The sequence below is a fragment of the Haliotis rubra genome, unplaced genomic scaffold (genome assembly GCF_003918875.1).
Source record: "Haliotis rubra isolate DU_JTF1 unplaced genomic scaffold, ASM391887v1 Scf13, whole genome shotgun sequence".
Lineage (NCBI taxonomy): Eukaryota > Metazoa > Mollusca > Gastropoda > Lepetellida > Haliotidae > Haliotis > Haliotis rubra.
The window spans coordinates 2,063,837-2,085,437 of NW_025765225.1; the positions used below are offsets into that span (position 1 = coordinate 2,063,837).

Here is a 21,601-nt window from a genome sequence, read left to right on the forward strand (position 1 = left end):
ACTATACAAAAATTGAAAAGGATCCTCAGTAAGGTTTTTTCAGAACCTGTAGAAAAACTAGACTTGCTTCATTAAGGAATATAGCATTACAGGAAGAGCAGACCAGATTAAGAACATGGTTCAAGGATTGTAACAGACTACTATTCAAACCACACCTTATGATCCCTCCCCATTACCTTTAAATAATGTTAAGTTTATGAAACTAATCCCTAACTTCTTGTTACTCTCAGTGTCTCTATGGGAGAGCCTTTCACACTCTCCCACATCTAATAACAGCCTGGGTACCGATGTACAAAACAACCTTAGCGCCAGGACTATCTAGTGTATAATTATGTTTAGGTATGGGAGTAACAGTAACTAAGCGATAAGATCGCTTTGTACAACGAAACCCAGGGTGCTGTTGTACAAAACAACCTTAGCATTAAGACTATCTTAAGGTTTAGTTAAGGTATGGGAGTAATGGCCACCTTAGAGCTAAGATGACCTTGTACAACGGTTCCCAGGTCTGGAAATTAACTTAATGGTTATAAGGGCCAACACACTGTTCAATATGGTAATCATAGTACAAAGATAAAATTATGATTACTAAGAGGAATTATGTTCTGTGCTGTTTCAACAAGCAGCCATTGTGCCCTGAGCACCCGAAATCAGACTGCCATAACTCATATACTATTCATATCATACACCTTAATATAATACAAAGTCATGATGCTACTATCATTGTGAGAAATAAGTCCCTGGGCGATTAACAGAGGAACTACATAACATGGTAAATGTGTGGTACAGTTCAACCCATGGTGAAGTTATCAGTGGATCTAGTGCAGCTGTTTCAGCTGCTATGTGAACTATGTCACTCCACGTGCATCCTCAGATTCTGTGCATACCTTCACCATCTCCATTTACATCACAATGTTTAATCCATCAGCAACATAATGCAGATTGAACCCTACTTGTGAATCAGGTTACATACTAATGCATTTTAGTTTCGCTGATTTGGCATAATCGATCACACACAATGAATAAATTAGCAAATCTTTAACATATTAGACCTGGGTACTGTGACTAACACATTGTGTAAGTACCAGGACTGGTGGGATAACAGGAGTACTTAATCTCTGTCATAAATGTGTGTACACCTAAAGCCAAAGTCAACAATGTATTTAACAACTACTGTGATCATCTACTTGTGTATGGGGTGGTAGGGTAGCCTAGTGGTTAAAGCGTTAGCTCATCACTCCGACGACCCGGGTTCGATTCAACACATGGGTGCAATGTGTGAAGCCTATTTTTGGTGTCAGTCCACCCCTCACGTGATATTGCCTGAATACTGCTCATAGGCGGATCCAGAGGACGGGTGCAGGGGTGCGCACACACACACACACACACACACACACACCCCTTTTGTGCTGAAAGTTTGTTAAATGACCATTGAAACTCGGGTGAAAATGAAGTGTGCACCCTCCTTTTGTCAATAGTGTGCATCCGCCTTTCTCAAAAAGCTGTATCCGCCCCTGCTGCTAAAAGCGATGTAAAACTAAACTCACTCACTCACTCTAGTTGTGCATAATGTTTCTTGACCCACCACATCTGGGTTGAAACCTCACCGAAGTTCAACATGTTTGTGAGAGTGTTTCATGTTACAGTTGGCAAGTCTGGTAAACCAGTGGTTGATGATATGAGCATAAACGACATTGCCTAAGCATTTCAGAAGTAATCATACTCATTTATCGATAGTCGACTTAGTTTTTTAAATGAAAATGTATTATAGCAAATTGTTGCCAAATTTAGATACCAAAGGGCCCCCAAGATTTTCTTCAAAACTGCAGCAATCTAGACTTGCCAGTTATTAATTATCAGTATTAAGGTCTGTTTGACAGACTATTATTCACCAGTCACCTGTCAAAATAAACTATGTTTACAAACTACACTCACTTATCCAATAGTTATATTAAAAGGTAAATAATCTTGTATAGTGATGTTTAATGGCAAATTTGACGTCTTTACTGACAAAGTCGTCTTCTGTTGTTTGTTCTCGCGAAGTGATATGATGTTGTTTTCTTACCCCTGGTAAAAAGTCTCACGAAAGCGTAAGCCTTAGATAAGCCGACCCCCTTCTACAGACTGCTTTTTTTTTGTCCTCAAAATTCGGCTTATAGACGGTCATATACGGTACTCTTCACAATGTTAAGATCTCCATTTTGATCATTCTCAGATTATGAAATGTAAGTGGATCGCTGTTTCTGTAAAATCACATGGGCTTTTATTAGAACAGCTACAGCTTGGCTATCAGCAGACTGTCTAACATCTAATCTGAACACAAATAGTGATAGTGTCAGCCATGTTGTAGATGCTGTGGATGTTGACACCTTCGTGACAGCTGATAACAGCTCATCACATTATGATGACATTCATCACAATAGGAACACTATCATCTATTGATCAGTAGCAGTGTTTGAAACACCTGGACTGACTGACTGACTGAGTTTGGTTTTACGCCGCTTTTAGCAATATTCCAGCAACATCACGGCGGGGGACACCAGAAATGGGCTTCACACATTGTACCCATGTGGGGATTCGAACCCGGGTCTTCTGCGTGACGAGCCAACGCTTTAACCATTAGGCTACCCCACCGCCCCTTGAAACACCTGGAAGGGTGAGTAAGTGAGTGAGTGAGCGAATGAGTGAGTAGGTGAGTGAATGAGTAAATGAGTGAGTAGGTGAGTGTATGAGTGAGTCTGAGGGTGAGTGAGTAGATAAGTGAATGAGTGAGCAAATGAGTGAGTAGGTGAGTGAATGACTGAGTCTGAGGGTGAGTGACTGAATAGATAAGTGAATGAGTGAGCAAATGAGTGAGTAAGTGAGTGAATGAGCTAGTCTGAAGGTGAGTGAGTGAGCAAGTAGGTGAGTGAGTAGGTGAGTGAATGAGTGAGTCTGAGGGTGAGTGACTGAATAGATAAGTGAATGAGTGAGCAAATGAGTGAGTAAGTGAGTGAATGAGCTAGTCTGAAGGTGAGTGAGTGAGCAAGTAGGTGAGTGAGTAGGTGAGTGAATGAGTGAGTGAGCAAATGAGTGAATGAGTGAGTCTGAGGGTGAGTGAGTGAGCAAGTAGGTGAGTGAATGAGTGAGTCTGAGGGTGAGTGAGTGAGCAAGTTGGTGAGTGAGTGAGGAAGTGAGTGTACTCCTGTGAACTGTGAAAACCTAAATCAATGATCTACATAAAAGTAGAAAATTAACTGTCATCAAATCATTTAATCAGAGCATATAAAGTAAAAAACTTAAGCGTCGAAGTTGAAGCGACCTACATAATTATTTTGATTTGAATACTACAAGGTTCGACACATCTGCAAACTGATGACTTATTAAGAGAAGGAGTACAACGGAAGCCAGTTCTTACTTTGAGACACCTGCTACTTCAAGACATCAAAGTTTGACACATTTAACTTCATGTGCCATTTTTTACTTTGCAGGTAGTATATATGCCATTTGGCACTCAAGTTTCCCAGAGTTCGCAGGGGCTGATCAAATCTGCAGATCTTCATCAAATACTGAAACATTTGCTCATCAAATATCTCGCAAAGAAATCTGTCTCATGATCAAGTGTCAGCTTAACCCAGATGTAAATAACCTGCAAATTACATTCCAATGTTGAATAATTCATAAATCAGTCTTTTTTTATCTGATAATGAATGAGGCCCATGAGGAATATGCTTTGGAAGACTTAAACAATTACAGATTTGGATTTTTAAAGTTTTTAAATTCACTTCCTTTTTGTACCATGTTGCTTTCAAAATATGTTATCATGTATCATTTTTAGCTGTTATGGCCACATAAATAGATATTGTGCTTGTTTAGTATCTTCGAGAAACAACAAAATCATGACAATGTCATTCTTATTCATATGGGCCCTCGAAATTGTGCAAATATATGTCACCAAGATCATTGTCCAATGTTAGACTGAGTTAACACAAAGTCAGCCACTGCACAACCCCAACTGGTGGAAAGCAAACAAACATAATGTTGTGTAAATAACAGTCATATTATATCAGTTAGCATGAGGCTAGGTTAGGGCAACCTAGTGTCAAAAGCCAGGCTAGGTTGAATGCACAGCTGTTATGAGTGAAGGAGCTGGTTGTGAGTGGGAGCTGACATGGTCCTGTTTAAGCTGAGGAATCAAGGCCCATAACTCCTCCATGCAAGCAGGCTTTCTACAGCAGTGAAGACAAGTTGGTCGTGGATCATTTATGCACCACAACCTGGGTTCTATTCCTTGGTTGCAAATTGTCATAGTTTTTAGGGTACCCATATTGCTTTGATATTGTTAAAAAATGCAGAAGAACTAATCACTCATCCACTCATAATAATTAACCATGGTTGAGCCAAGCAGATAGTGCATTCCCTAAATAAGCTCATTAATTAGCAGATAATGGGTTTCCTCTGAAATCCCTCACACACTCACTCACTCACGCAATCTCTCACTAACTCACTCACCTATACACATGTCAACAGTTCCACCTGTCCTCACTCATAACAGTCCATGTTAACATGGTGTGTTATTGATGAAAAAGTGTTGAACAGAATTAAACCCAATTCACTCACTCATTTCAGAGACAAAAGACAAATTGCCAGAGTTATTGATTCCTGACAGGCAAGAAAAGTATGATACTTTATGGATAACAACTTCTATATTTTATCATGGCGTGACGTTTCGGTATAGATCCTTTTATTGTTGTCAAGCAAGAGTAAAGTAATACAGTACAGAACCCGACTTATATACATGTAACAGGGATTAAGTAAGACAACATGAGGGAATGCATTAAAGGGATAAACAACAACAATATAATCATTGTGTAATCATAACAATGGACACTGCTAATAATGCAGTAACAATAGGAGGAAGCCAACTGTGGAGGAGGCAGAACAAAATATACATAGCAGATGGGATAAGGTTTCACCACCAGCACATACGCCTCACCAAAGTACTGACTGACTGACTGAGTTTAGTTTTACACTGCTTTTAGCAATATTCCAGCAATATCACGGCGGGGGACACCAGAAATGGGCTTAACACATCGTGCCCATGTGGGGAATTGAACCCGGTTCTTCGGCATGACAAGCCAACGCTTTAACCACTAGGCTACCCCACCGCCCCCTTCACCAAAGTAACACAGCATCACAGCATTAGCTCTCAGCTCTCACAAGATGAACACATAAAAACACAGAATTTCTGACTGTGACACAGGAATTTAACATCTTTCCCTCACAATATGTTCATAGAAACATTCCATTATGACAAATCACCAACCAAACTATTTACTACGATAATTTGCTCCACAACTGTATCGCTATCAGCTGTCACCTATTATGTCATGCACAATGACTGAATAATCATAATGTCATACTGAACCCAAGGTGAAATTGAACATGTCATCGTGACCTAACAATGCAATAAGCTTGCATGACTCACACAGGTGCTTGAAATAATATGTCATGACTTGCAGAGTTTAACGATAAATAATTTCAGTTAATACTTGCTTTCATTCAAAAGTATGCATTTTGATCATTTCTGCATCTGTTATTTAAGTTTTAACTTCTTTGAGTGCCATGTTTAGAAGTTGGAGAGTCAGATAAGGACAAACTTTATGAATGAACAATTTCTTCATTCAGGTGAAAAGATGTTCGATACAGATTCTTGTATACCTGCTTGACAATGATACAAGAATCTTTATCCGAACATTGCATCACCTGAATACAGAAGTTGTTCATCTATAAAGTTTGTCATTATTTTAAGTTTTATCAAGTTAAAGATTGTAAAACCAGAAAACTAAAATGTTTACTCCTGCCACATATGCCTTTTCTTAGGATATAACATACTGCGTAGAATCTGGTTACCTGCAGAGTTAACCTTGTTCAACTGAATTTGGAACCGTACAGCAATACGTCAATAATGAATCTAACCACCTAATCCATTAAACCTTGGGTGTGTGCCAACTCAAGATGGTGCTGACAGACTAAGGATTAATATCTGAGTAAATCTGAGATTTGAAGACTGAACCTATGGATCAGCAGATCCTGGCATAGATGAAGGACACAACTCGATAAAGTTAATTGTGACAATGATGTGCACTTGGAACTAGTAGCAAATTGCTAAGCAAATTCCAAGAGTCGGGCAAACTGGAAAGAATAGTGAAATCAATACAAAAAACAACAATGCAGCCAGACTATGACTACCTCACAAAGGACCTTAGCCTAGTGGTTAAAGCGTTTGCTCATCATGCCGAGAACCCGGGTTCGATTCCCCACATGGGTACAATGTGTGAAGCCCATTTCTGGTGTTCCCTGCCGTGATATTGCTGGAATATTGCTAAAAAGCCATAAAGGATGCTACACAATGTATGTCCCCTACAGTGGGGGGATGTCCCCTGCCCCCACAGCTCAACCACAGCCATAAAGGATGCTACACAATGTATGTCCCCCACAGTGGGGGGGATGTCCCCTGCCTCCACAGAACAAGCACAGTCATAAAGAGTGCTACACAATGCATGTCCCCCCAACAAGGAATGTCTCCTGCCCCCAGAGCACAACCACAGCTATAAAGGGTGCTACACAATGCATGTCGCCCCACCAGGGAATGTCCCCTGCCCGAAAGAAAAACCACATCCATAAAGGGTGCTACACAATGTACGACAGATGTTTCACACCTCCAGAACATGTGTGATGAATACAGCTAAACGATCATATTTTGGGAAACTGCAATGTCTTGGCCACCATATCACGATGAAAGTAACCTGTTTCACAAAGAAATCTTAATGCTACCTACATGTTAATGTAACAGATGTAAGACAGATTCCATGCTAAGATTGCTTTGAGAAATATAGCAATGTTTTTCCGTGTCATTTTTCCATGTACAGTAATAAGTGGATCCAAGAAGGACTATAATTTCCACCGAATTTTTAAGGAGATATATGTACTAAATATTCTGTCACATGGTGCTTGACATTATTGTTGACAATTTAGACCAGCAGCTATCTACAAAAATAATTGTGAAGGTAAATTTGGAAGTTCTTTGGTATGAAAACAGATATAAATGCAATTGAAACATTAATAATTTATTGCCAAAATAAATATGTAACTGTAAAACAGTTAACTTGTGAAGATAGGTTCTAATGTTTTCAATGTTCAAACTTCCAGTTGATGTGGTGCAATATTCACTCACTAACTCCAGCAACACTGCACATCCGTGAATCAGCATTCTTTGCAAAAGGTTGGTAATTCTACTAATGATAAAAGGACGTAGCTTCATTTACAGAAAAACAGGCTCCCATCTGACTTCATTATGACCAAAAATCAATTTCTTGAGTTTGTGGTAATGTACAACTATCTATACCGAAGTACTGGGCTGGATAACACAAGGGAGACAACCTCACACAGCAGTCACTGCAGATAGAACACAACATGGAGTAGGTATCAGGTTTCAGCCTTCATCACTCAAACACTTTAATACAAAATGAAAAACAAATCTTAGTAAGAACAAAACAACTCTAAAAATTGTTTTATGTTTATTCCAAAACATTCATCATCAATACTTGAAAATGTGAATTTATGTTTTCAGCAAAAAGATGAAATACTTAATTTGATGATGTACAGATGGTATTCAAGTTCCATGACAAAGCTCAATCTTAGAGCAGTATCATGGCAGGATACTTTACTGACAGCATCAGCATCTTTTTATCACAAATGACACTTTTTACAAGATATAAACTAGAAATGAACGCCAGACAGAAGAAATACTGTCTGTGTTTATTTTTTTGCCACAGGATGTATAAAGAGTTAAACTATGGGGACAAGCTTGAATCTGTGCACTAGTTAAATGCGCTAAAGGCCAGAAGCATGTGTTAATTCAATATCCTCAAGATTATACATTAGCTTGCTGGTTACATGACTCAAATTTTGAAGCCAAATAGATCCAGATTTGTTCTGACATGATGAAGTAAACTTCCCTTTAATGCAATTATTTTTTATATGTATTCAAACATGCTAGATAAACATTACATGAGACAATATCTGGTCTGTTTAAAGATTCACCCAATAATTGTGACAGTTCCACTTGTTCAAAATTTGAACAAGTCAGTGCACATTTTCGACCACATATAAAGTGAAATGTAAATTTGCATGCCCAATCCAATGTTAAGTAGCTGAACGTCCAGAACAATAGGCATCTGTTACTGGCACAAAGTTACAATGAAGACAGCCGTTTCTTTGAGGATTTGCTCCGATCTAAAAGTAAACATGGAATATTTCTTGTCTCCTCGATGTAAACATTTTGTGTGTCTATTTACCTTGATGTCAACATGGATGCCAAGCTAGAGTTAACAATGCTGCATGTTGGTCAAGTTGACATGGATGACAGCTTAACATGCTTCCATCTCCCTGGATAAATAACAGGCTTTGAATAATGGGGCAGGAAAAGTGTCTTTATGTCACAGAATGATATCAACATTTATATCACAGGACAATATAGACATTTTTCAATTGCAGGGTTGTATAAATCAGGGATTTACAGGACACAAATTCCTGCGTCCTATACTAAAAAAATTGACAATGGATGCAACAAAATGTATTAGCTCATCCACAGGGATGCAGAAAAGGTCCAAATACTGTTTGTAAAAATTCCAATCAAGTAACAATAAGTTATTAGTGAGTTTGCTACTAGCTGGGTTATGGTATCATTTGCAATTTAATTACTGTAAGAATGTGATGATCATGATACACAATACAATAACAGTATCAATAATATTACTGAAGTGTCTGGGACCCCAATTTTCTAGTCCAGGACCCCTGAAAATTAAGAGTATGAGTCCCAGGGACCCTCAAATACAGCACTCCAGGTACCTCCCTGATAAGTGCCTATATTATATAACAACTGTCGTTATATCACAGATGTGTAAACTGCTTCATATCTTAGACAGAACTGTCTCTATATTATATTATTATATTTCTGTATATTGCAGAACAGTTATTAAAATGATTAGGACATTGTCATTTTTCAAAGGGAAATCACAAGAATTTAAATGAAATTACAATTTATATTCCTACAATCATGCTGTATTCTTTAACACATGTATTAGAGCAATTTCAGTAACTCAAGATATAAATAATCAGTTTTCATGCTGCTTTTTAATTTAGTGTCTTACACCTAACAATATAGCAAAACTATTATTAGTTACTTCTAGTTATTGACATATCAGTTTCGTATCCTGAAAATGGTTTTAATGATTGGAAAGTCTTGATGAAAATTTGGAGATAAAAATATTGATAATTACATTTTTTTAAATCTTTGACTTTAATACAGACACAGGTTCCAGTCATAAGCTATATGCCATAATAGCACTGAAAGGAATATAAAGTCAAATTTCAGAAGGTATGTTCTCATTCACAAAAAATATAGACATAAATTCTCTCATGTTGCAAAACCTAGATATACACATGAATACAATATAAGGATAAACATTCCAGCAGTAGTCGTGGTCACAGCTTGGGAATAACCTGGTGAAAACACCTGTTCTCTCAGTCAATGTCAGCGGTTGGTTAAAACCTATATCTTAATGAAAACTGTCACTTGTGGGTGAAGATAAGTATTACACCTACATAGGGAAACACTTCAATCAAAATCATGTGAACCCTGACAGGTTTCCACAGATTGCCATCTTATATTTATGGTGATTTTAAGTTGGGACAGTTGGGTAGCTCAGAGCATTCATTTGTCATGCCATGAATCCAAGTTCTATCACACACACATGTACAATTTGTGAAGCAGATTTTTGGTTTGATATTGCTAGAATATCACCTCCATCCATGTTAAATCACTCTCACTCATTCGGCCAGTCACTCACTCACTCACCCATCCACCCAGTCACTCACTCACTGTTTCAAGAAATGCCCTTGAGGTAGAACCAAGTGTCTACGGCTGTAAAACATTCTGATCCCCAGGAACAAGTGGCAGGCTACTCCAAGTAATTGAACATTTGATAGACCTGACTCCTGAGCCCAATCCTTGACTTGAGATCTGATCGAGAAGAAGAGTCGTATACACACACCAACAGGTGTTCCCGTATAGCCATGCTTACTTCCCATCATCACTTCATGCTAACATTAACCATCTTCCACCACTGTGACCTAGAATCATACTATCGGAATATAATGAACATTTTGGTATTTGAAATGCTCAGAAATAACCTAATTGACAGATATTTTAAGCTAAGGCCAGACCAATTCTATTTTTTGTTTAATGGATTTTTGTCCTCAGAAAACCTAAAGGCAGGGAAAAAATAGAAATAAAAATCACCAGTCAAAGTAATATTCCTTTTAAATACTACATGTATTCTATTTTTGGCAATTTATGAAGTGTATATGGGGCAAAAAACAATCAAAAATTATTTTGTTTTTTAAGTTTACATTTTTGGCCAATAGAAACATGAGGATTTTATTTTTTGAGCAGGAAAAAATAATTATTTTTTTATCTTATTCTTGAAAAAAACGACTGGCGGATCCGTAAAACCTTGGGTTTATCCTCATTTTTATTTCTGAAAATGAACTCTAACCATTCTTAAAGGGAAAGGCTGGGCTAACTGGCATCTCCAGCAGGTTTAGTTCTGGTCACAGCCCTGTTTGTCTGCTATGATGTGTATGAATGAGGTAGACACCATTGGTTATCACCAACTTCAACCTGCAGCTCTTCTCAGACTAGTGGTAAAGTACTGTAACTAGATTTGGAGACAAAATATTAGTCTCTGCATGAGCATATTATCAACAAGGTGTTCGGAGTCGTATATATGGACCATCATTATCATTGTAATCATCATCATCATCATCATCCAGAATGTTACCCATGCCATGTAGCATGATCCTCTTTTAACTTTTTTCAACATACAAACCAAGTACTATTCATTTCAAACCATTACGATTAGGACTAGTTTGAACTTCACTTCAGTTTCATCAATAATTATTTTAAATTTACACATGATAAAAATATTTTTATTCTATTCCCATTCTTTTTGAAAGGTGAGTGTGTCAAGTTTCTAAATTTACAATAAATACACAGCATGATGTCCTATGAATTAAAACAGACATTTCTAGATTGTCATGATGAGATAACACATATCAGCATAGCTAGACACACTGAATACAGCCCAGCAACTATATATAATGATGACCACTGGGAGCAATATGATACCCTTTGAAATCAAAACCGCAAATAACATTAATTCTTACCTAATCCATCATGATCATCAAACTGTTTTCGAGGGATACGGGATGGGTACATCGTTCAAGTGTGGTAAAATCCAATAATGAAAGTTTCCAGAATTGAAAACAAAAGCAGCATGTCACCGTAAACTCCCCACACTGCTTGCAACTTTTTGTATCAGTGTACGGACATGTATTAAGATCAGTGTACACTCCCTACACTGTCCGCTACCAATTGTTTGAGTGCACAGATACAGACATGTAAGGTACTCGAGTTCACACAAGGGCACAGGTTATCTCCAAATGGAGAAACTTGTAAGCTTATCTGAACAATGTCAGTTATTGCTTGGGTTACAAGAGCTTACCTATCAACTAACAATAACAGATGCTATGTCCTCAAGCACTCATATCACCTTGCATTATTCACAGATCACAAATGTCAGTTATAAAACACAGATTTCAAGGCTGAAACCTTTTTAAAAACATATATTAAGTTAGATAATATTTTTGAAAAGATTTTATTTTTGAACCTGACAAGTCAGTGAGGTGACAATATTTTTAAATAAATCATAAATCTTGCAAGTGTTGATTTAAGGTTAAAAATACAAAAAATAACAAACATACAATCAAAAAGAAAAAAAAGTTATAGACTAAATTTTCGATCAGAAGTTAAGTGCATATATTTGTTTTAGATTTCAACATAACTGAGGCTAAATTCATCCTCGCAATGTTTTTTTCTCACTGTAATGGAATATTCAAATATTTTCTAAATTTAAGTACATTTTTTATACAGCTACTAACTAAATCAGTCAAATAAATATTACATAGAAATAATGACAGATTAAGGTATATAACAGTAAATAAACTAAATAAACAACAGAGAAAGAGAAAGTAAGATTCACAACAAATACTGAAATTGTGTTTTTTTAATGCACCTTCCAGATATGTATGTGATGAAAGCTAAGACGACTAGAAGCACTTTAATGTTTACAAGTTACCACACCAAAATACATTTAACTTTAGACCTAACTTCATTTTCATGTTCGCGTGTGACATGTGTTTCATTACTTTAAACGATATATGATTGTTGCGTCTATGCACGAGAACCCCTGAAAAATTGATATTTGCCAATGTCAAGGTCATACAGTGTCTGATTGTGTTCCTGAAACGTGTATTATAAAGGAGCAACATGTCCCTCAATGCGAAATACTTATTGATTAATTACCATACATAGCACTGCATTATGCAAAATATGCTACAGCTGGTATTACCAGATGAATATCAATGTGTTTGATATCTTTACACTGGTAACAGAAACTATAACACTAGACTTAAGTCTAAAAACAGCCTCACTGGAGATATTTTTATGTTTCTCACATGCATTAATTTCATATTTAACAATGTTAAAATCCTAACTACAGCTGTGGCAAGACATGAGCATGCTGTACTGTACTTTACAGTCAAGTCTAATACTGGCTACATTCCATTAGTAACTGTAGCAGTACCTCTACACTTGAACACATAGCTATACTACAGTCAAATACTGGCTACATTCCATTAGTAACTGTAGCAGTACCTCTACACTTGAACACATAGCTATACTACAGTCAAATACTGGCTACATTCCAATAGTAACTGTAGCGACACCTCTACACTTGAACACATAGCTATACTACAGTCAAATACTGGCTACATTCCAATAGTAACTGTAGCGACACCTCTACACTTGAACACATAGCTATACTACAGGCAAATGCTGGCTACATTCCAATAGTAACTGTAGCAACACCTCTACACGTGAACACATAGCTATACTACAGGCAAATACTGGCTACATTCCAATAGTAACGGTAGCAATACCTCTACACTTGAACACATAGCTATACTACAGGCAAATGCTGGCTACATTCCAATAGTAACTGTAGCAATACCTCTACACGTGAACACATAGCTATACTACAGGCAAATACTGGCTACATTCCAATAGTAACTGTAGCAATACTTCTCCACTTGAACACATAGCTATACTACAGGCAAATGCTGGCTACATTCCAATAGTAACTGTAGCGACACCTCTACACATGAACACATAGTTATACTACAGTCAAATACCGGCTACATTCCAATAGTAACTGTAGCAATACCTCTACCTACAGGCAAATACTGGCTACATTCCAATAGTAACTGTAGCAATACCTCTACACTTGAACACATAGCTATACTACAGGCAAATGCTGGCTACATTCCAATAGTAACTGTAGCGACACCTCTACACTTGAACACATAGTTATACTACAGTCAAATACCGGCTACATTCCAATAGTAACTGTAGCAATACCTCTACACTTGAACACATAGCTATACTACAGGCAAATGCTGGCTACATTCCAATAGTAACTGTAGCAACACCTCTACACGTGAACACATAGCTATACTACAGGCAAATACTGGCTACATTCCAATAGTAACTGTAGCAATACCTCTACACTTGAACACATAGCTATACTACAGGCAAATGCTGGCTACATTCCAATAGTAACTGTAGCAATACCTCTACACGTGAACACATAGCTATACTACAGGCAAATACTGGCTACATTCCAATAGTAACTGTAGCAATACTTCTCCACTTGAACACATAGCTATACTACAGTCAAATACTGGCTACATTCCAATAGTAACTGTAGCAATACTTCTCCACTTGAACACATAGCTATACTACAGGCAAATGCTGGCTACATTCCATTAGTAACTGTAGCAACACCTCTACACGTGAACACATAGCTATACTACAGTCAAATACTGGCTACATTCCAATAGTAAGAGTAGCAACACCTCTACACTTGAACACATAGCTATACTACAGTCAAATACTGGCTACATTCCAATAGTAACTGTAGCAATACCTCTACACTTGAACACATAGCTATACTACAGGCAAATGCTGGCTACATTCCATTAGTAACTGTAGCAATACCTCTACACGTGAACACATAGCTATACTACAGGCAAATACTGGCTACATTCCAATAGTAACTGTAGCAATACTTCTACACTTGAACACATAGCTATACTACAGTCAAATACTGGCTACATTCCAATAGTAACTGTAGCAATACTTCTCCACTTGAACACATAGGTTTACAACACTCAAGTCTTCTACTAGCTCATTGACCCACACCTATAGCAAAACCTCTATATTCCAACACATATAATTTGAAATGTGAAATAGATTGTGATAACATCTTCCAATAAGTCTTGTAAAATGTCTGCTGATGATGAAAATGCTGATTTATTTGTGGTTTCAAGCTCAGACATGCATTCCTGCCCTACCTCTGCATCAAGGTACATTAGAGAATGATACACTGACTATCAGCTTCATATAGCAATGCCCTCACGTATGCGCGACATATGCCTTATCTGCCAGATAGCTAATGGAATAAACAGCTTGCTCCAATACCATATCAGACATTAATTTTCATCAAAGCGTATTCCATGTAAAACCATGGGAAATAGTCCATATCATGATATATGAGATAGACCACTGTGTCGTGTGTTACTTAGATTCTAACAATACTGCACCTACATCACAGGGGCAGCTGAGACCAAGGATGGGATAATCACGTCAGCTCTTGGCGCTCGCTATCTTCAAATCTAAACCACTGCTCACTGCAAACACATGATATTTGCCAAAGGTGTACAGGTGAAATAACCCATAAATATGAGTATCATATGTTTTACAGGACTTTAATTACAGTTTAAGTGATGAGAACTGGCAATTCTCCAGTGAACCAGGTCAGGACAAACTGTCTGGTTTACACTGCATGCTTAATGAGTATAACCTGATGGCCTGACAATAACAAACTCGATCATATTGCTTTTATCATAATGGTCATCAACATCACCAACACTGTTAACATTAGTCATCTCCACTGTGATCATAGTCATCTCCAACATTGTTGTCATAATTATCATCATCATCTTGGTTGTCATCATCATCATCACCACCACCACCACCACCACCACCACCACCACCATCATCATCATCATCATCATCATCATCATCATCATCATCATCATCATCATCATCATCATCATCATCATCATCATCATCATCGTAATTGGTGAAGATATGACTTAAAACTGGACTTATGCAAACAATGCTTGTCATAAGAGACCTCTGACAGGATTTGCTGGTCAGGCTCACAGACTTGGTTATGTATTTCATCGTATCCCAATTGCGTTTATCAATGCTCATGATATCAATCACTGGATTGTCTGGTCTGGACATCATCATCATGCAATTATCACTTTCTATGTGTGCAGAAAAGTCTACTCTCTATTTAGCAATAATATGCTTCGCATAACAAAAATCGCAAACAATTAATTATCATTTGATACTCTGTTTCAAGAGGTTATTAGACTTAGAGGTTAAACACATTGAGGATACAAGTCAGACACAAAATATCCCTTGGACATTACAATAATATATTCTGGACCAGACTGGATTCAGTAATCACATGTTTAACACTGACATACACACATGCTACAAACATCTCCTGCCTCCACAAATCACACTAATGGTAGTCAAATTCTATGCATGGGTGACTTTAAAATCGCTCCATCTGGTTTACCTGACACAACATCAAAGGGCCCTGGTTCCCTGCAGGTAATGTGACACATACCCATTGTAACATACCCTCATTAATGGGACGCCGCCCCCCTCACAGGTGGGACAAATTGCTCACATTACCCCATCATTGTTTCCTACATCCCTCTCGGCTCCCAACATCTTGTCATTATTTTCTCACTAGTGCTTGCCAGCTTAAGTGAGCCGATGATCCCAAACCAAAAATAATCCACTTTTTAACAACATTCCAACATGGTTTTTGACTTTTGAGTAATACCTCTTAAGAAACTGACGGATTTCACACATTATACTAATCCCTTGTCTAGGGCCATGCACAGATCAAGACACTTCACTTCCTGTCAGGACTTCTTGAAGCTTTGTCAAAGGAAATGTTATCACGGATATCCCATTACCTCCAAAAGGTGTGCATAACACAATAAAAACACAGGTGATTTTATACTGGATGGAAATATTATCATGTAAGAATATTTCACTTTCAATATTTTCTTATGTTCATTATTCAAAAGACACTGACAAAAACATCTTTGGTTGGTTATTATCTCATTACATCAAATTACTAAAATAAAAATTAATACTGGGTCAAATTTAAAAGCTCACCCAAAATTTCAAACAAATCTGTGGCAGTAATGACAGTATTCTTTCACTGGGTCTTTACATCAGTTATAACAGGAGTTCACATTAAGTAAAGCACCAAGCAAACCAACTACATATAAGTCTTGCCCTCAAATACTCCTGAGAGCTACACACAAGCTAAATTCATCTACAAGTAGTACATCAGTAGAAGGTCGGTCAAGGAGTCATGTTCATCCCATGGTTAACAGCCACGTTCCAGGTGGTATTCCAGAGGTACTAAGAATGTCTATGAATGTATTTGCTTTAACGAGTTATAAACCATGCTATTGGTCGTATTTAATGGTTTCTAAGAATGTCCATGCATAAGGTGACACGTTACAGAAATGAGCTGACCTGTTTATCAACTTTAACTGCACCAGCTTATCGCAATATAATGACAGCCCCTGCCAGTGCATTAAGCCATTTATCCCAAATGTACACCACAGTAACTTTTGTAAGATTATTCTCTCACAATGTGTTCATCATGCATGAAGGAAAAACTGTAATCTCTACCTACATCGTCAACCAAGCTATCAACATAATTCAATCGTTCTGATACAATTCAATATACCTCTGTACTGCTTAACAACGAAAAAGTCACATTCATACCATCAGTTCAAACTGAATCATGTAGCTATATGAGTAGGTAGTAACAACAATTTGTACCTTGATTTAACAATTTTGCAAAGATTCTGTCAAAGGACAGAATGTCCATCTTTCTTTTGGAACAGCAAATGAAATCAAAATCTTGTATGTTCGTCGTAGACTGAAAGTGTGTTCTGTGCAGCTGAATGAACAGTGTGTTGAGTGACAGCTGTCAAAAACAAGCTGACATATTTTAGATCTTGATGTATTAATGCTCTGCATCTAGTTAGTAGGTTCTGCATCTAGTTAGCAGGATTCCACAGCCATAACAGCACATTATACGTAGCGAGGAGTTTCCATGCTCAGGGAAGCCATGTCGATAAGGCAAAATATACAAAACTGGTAAGAGAGAATCTTACAGTACAAACAGCACAAAGATTTTGTTCTTTTAACAATAACATTTCTGTAATATACACCATGTATCGCTTTAAAAATCTCAATGTTGCCAAACTATTTATATCTTCTGATATTTCAAGAAAATCCTGTGTAACATGTTTTCAAGTTAACTGAAACCTGAAAACAACTATTTAAACTAGCTCCTGCTTTAATGCAATTTTATGAGGTTTAAAACTTGCATAAATTCACAGTATACTTTCCATCTATTGAGCCTTACATGCCATAAATGTCTCACTAATGCACACACCTGTTTCTGAATCGCATCGACAACAATACAGACACAAGCAGCTTCAGTATCTTCAGCAAATATTCAACAGTAGGATAAAGTAATAGAGATCTCAATAACTTAAACAAATATACATGCCTGACGATTTTCTGTCTTGTTCAATCACAGGTGGAAGGTCGGAATAGTCCAAACGATCTCTGCTCATGGTACGGTTAACTAATTTTTTGAATAACGACATCTTCTTCTCAGGTGTATGTAATGATGAGGCACTGACAGGTGTTAATTACAACAAAACCTACAACCAAACTACAGCTTTGTCAAAGCTAAACACATTCCACTTTCAACATAATCAACGTCTTAGCATAATAACACAGTGCTCCTGCTGCCCGTTTATGAAAGCGACTGTAACTGCAGGTGCAACTGTTGCAGTCCGAACATCAATACTTACCTAGTACATGGTCCATACTGGCTGTATCACCACCAAAACCATTAAATCGCTCTCCGGATGGTGACAGCGACTCGGCCTCGAGTTCCACCACCGGCAGCATGGGTGTATGTACCTCAGTTCAACATGTACTTCCTCCCGAACAAGATCAATAATCACAGATGTGGCGGGCAAATCATCACACAGACCTCAATCAATACTCCCTCTCTCTCCATTCAACTGTGGTAAGCTGAGTCAAGGGGAGACAACTCTTACCCTGCCCCCAGGCAGGTGATGGGTTTATTGGTGCTTGGGTTCCCTCATTATAACATGTATAAAATGTGGAAAAACTCAGGGTCATTGCTTTCAGCAACGGAGTTATATTTGAGTGTCAATTTTTATGTGTCTGTTTTATTTTTATTAGGATGTTGCCTTAGGATGGACTTATATGATACTGCTCTCTATATTTTACACTTAGTAAAACATCCCTTTCTCAACTTATCTTTTATAATTTGCATTATAATTGTAAAATAACATGATTTTGGTAATATAACAATATTAAAAAAAAGTTTGTCTAAAGTCAAAATGTAACAAAACAATGAATAGATAATACTTATAGTTTTTGTTTTTATACACATGCATAAAACCCTGTAACAATAATCACTTTTAGAATGCGTAATGAAGATGTGCTTTAGGCTAAATGTTCTTATATTCCAATGTTGATGTGACAGGTGACTGGCAGTGTTGATGAATGAGACCTGATGATGCAATACTGTACATCAAATATTGCATGGGAATCATATAATCGCATATGAACAGTAGTAAATGCCTACATTTACATGTCACTAGAAAGGAGTTTATCTCATATGTTCTGACATTAATAAGCCTGATGTCTCCCGTGTTCCTGTTTACATGATATATATACTTATATGTAAACTTACATATATTTTCTGACAAATGCTGTTATAATGGTTTTAGCATTCATATTTAAGTTAAAACAAACAGCAGAACTCTACCAATCTATGAAGAAATTGATCTGATGTTTATCTACTATAATGGACTTACAGCAAAAAATGAACGGTTTTAGCATCCCCTATATAAAGCTTGTATTTTACAATTAAGCTCAAGGAATGTATCTGTGAATATATTTAACCTCATAAACATCGAGAAATGACTACAAATCATCAAGGCTAATACTTCCTACCAAGCCTATGTCATATTGCAATATGCCCTGAAGCCCAATGTTGTCCTAATAACGAGGTCCGAACACAGCATCATGCTTTATAATGTCACAGCCACGATCCCCATGATTTCAAATTGTATTGACCTTAAGCAGGATATGGTCCTGTTCAAAAAACCTATTGAAACCCAAACAATTGAATTGCCCCTCTTTGAATATTTATTTGTGTTCGATGTCCCCATGCTTCGAGTTGGAGTCCTTAAGTGCTTTCAGTGTCCGTGACTTTTTCAATGATTTGATAGGAATCATGAAGTGCTATTCAAGGTAGGTATTTGTCTCCCTATGCCCTGGCTGTGGTTAGGCTAGTTGATGATGTAAATGTTGCCATATAAAATGTAGGTTGTGCATTTCAACATGAAACAAACAGAATTTAAGTGATAAAAAAGAAGGCCAATATTTCCATGTTTGATGTTGTGGACTTGTCAGGTTGTCCTGTTTGCTGGGTGGTTGTTGTGTGTGATATTTCATGTTTGACTGGCTTCTTTTTCTTTACGCCTTATCATATTTTCTGTTAAAAAATTCTTAAACAAAACAAACCATTGTATGGCAAAGATTAGCATTAAAGTGCAAAATCTGAATGGAACAAAACTTCACATTACTTTCTGACTGTCCAAAAACAGAAAAAACAAACAGGATAAGATGCAATATGACATATAATTATAAAGGAATATATATTAGAAAATAATGTTTTACTGCAAGTTCAAGAGAACCTACAGAGAGTATATTCTCCTGAACATTAACATCAAAATCAACATCAACAGGTGTACGGTGATTATTACATTCATGTGAACTAATTGGAGTGGAACCCTGTATCATCCTACTGCCATTGTTTGTCATACAATAGTGAAAAATCGAAGGAACTTTTAATACACCAATTGTTCAATAATGTACACATCAATCGACAGTGTCAGTAGTTAACTGATGATATATTATGCACATTTCAAGCCTGTGTGGTTGGTCTGCAAGGATTATGACAACTTCAGATGAAAAAGATTTTCTCATGATGTAAATAGCAATGGAAGGAAATGTCTCTCTTTGAATTTATCAGCATTACTTCATTCAGTTCTATTACTTCGATAAACATAATTCTCAGGCCTATAGGTTGGTTTACCACTATTGCAATGATAAATAACCTATGGGTTATAAACAAGAGAAATTATGGAGTTCAAGGTTGGTGATATCATGTCCTGAGGGCAGTCATAGGTATAGCTTGACTTCCTGGACATTAATGCTACACGGGTCTGACCTTAAGTTATTACCAGGTATGATAAAAGTGAGGACAACATGATTTCATTGAACATTCTAACAGTATGATTTTGGAAGATTTTAAAGGCATGACCTTCTTGTGAGCCAGCAATTGATATACCTATTTTAAAAATGTATTAACTATGCTGCCCCAATGAAAGTGCCCCTACTACCATCAGTTCATTCACAGTAATAAACTGTCAATTCAAAGGAAAGAGAGAGAAGATGTACACAACAGCTGTTGATATGATGAATTTCATATGGTATCAAGATATGGATGACAATTTTCAGTTCATATTCATATACTTGACTCTGATTGGTCAGCCAGAGGTATCAAGTAACAACAAATTACCTGTCATTGACGTTTTACGAGAAGAAATGGATGTAGGAAAGTGTTTCTGTTCCTTCATGTTTGTGGTTTAAAATGTTGAATTGTGAATGTAACAGAACTTCATGAAAAAGGTGTTTAAAATAGACATCAAGAAAGCAGTTTAAAATAGACATCAAGAAAGCTAACACTGATCCAAGATTTTGGAAAAGGGGGGTGCACATAAATCATAAAGTCCAAAGGTTAGGGGGAAATGCTTAAGGGGAGAGGCAACCCCCTCTGGATCTGCCTCTGAGAAAGTATGGATTTTGTACTTTTCTGTCATAGAATCTGATATAATATTACTTTAAGAGGTACATGTATATGTAAAATGTAAACCATTGTGACAACAAAATGATAGAATTTTTAAGCAGACTCTCCAAGGACCACATCATTTTTTGAAGCTACACATAATTATATCTGCTTTCAAGGAATGCAGTATACATTTGAAATACTTCTCCTTCGTGTGATTAACATTTCAAACACGGTTGGTTCGATTCCCAGTTTGTCTTCATCATGTTGAATGAACCTTGTCCCAACATGCAAAAGCTAAC

The 21,601-nt window shown here is 37.1% G+C and overlaps 1 protein-coding gene across 15 annotated transcripts in view; it reads right to left on the reverse strand.

The window, feature by feature from the left end:
* LOC124267111 (echinoderm microtubule-associated protein-like 2) overlaps positions 1-21,601 on the reverse strand; it is a 74,733-nt gene that overhangs the window by 44,655 nt on the left and 8,477 nt on the right. For 9 of the 15 annotated variants that reach the window (XM_046701981.1, XM_046701980.1, XM_046701972.1 and 6 more), the window contains exon 1: positions 18,220-18,430. The exons of 1 other annotated variant lie outside the window; for it this stretch is intronic. In XM_046701981.1, the coding sequence (XP_046557937.1) occupies positions 18,220-18,319 (100 nt within the window). In that variant the 5' untranslated portion in view covers positions 18,320-18,430. Of the gene's footprint in view, positions 1-11,268; positions 11,336-17,909; positions 18,148-18,219; positions 18,432-21,601 lie in introns of those variants that run through there. 5 more of the 15 variants (XM_046701966.1, XM_046701971.1, XM_046701982.1 and 2 more) reach the window with 4 other exon arrangements.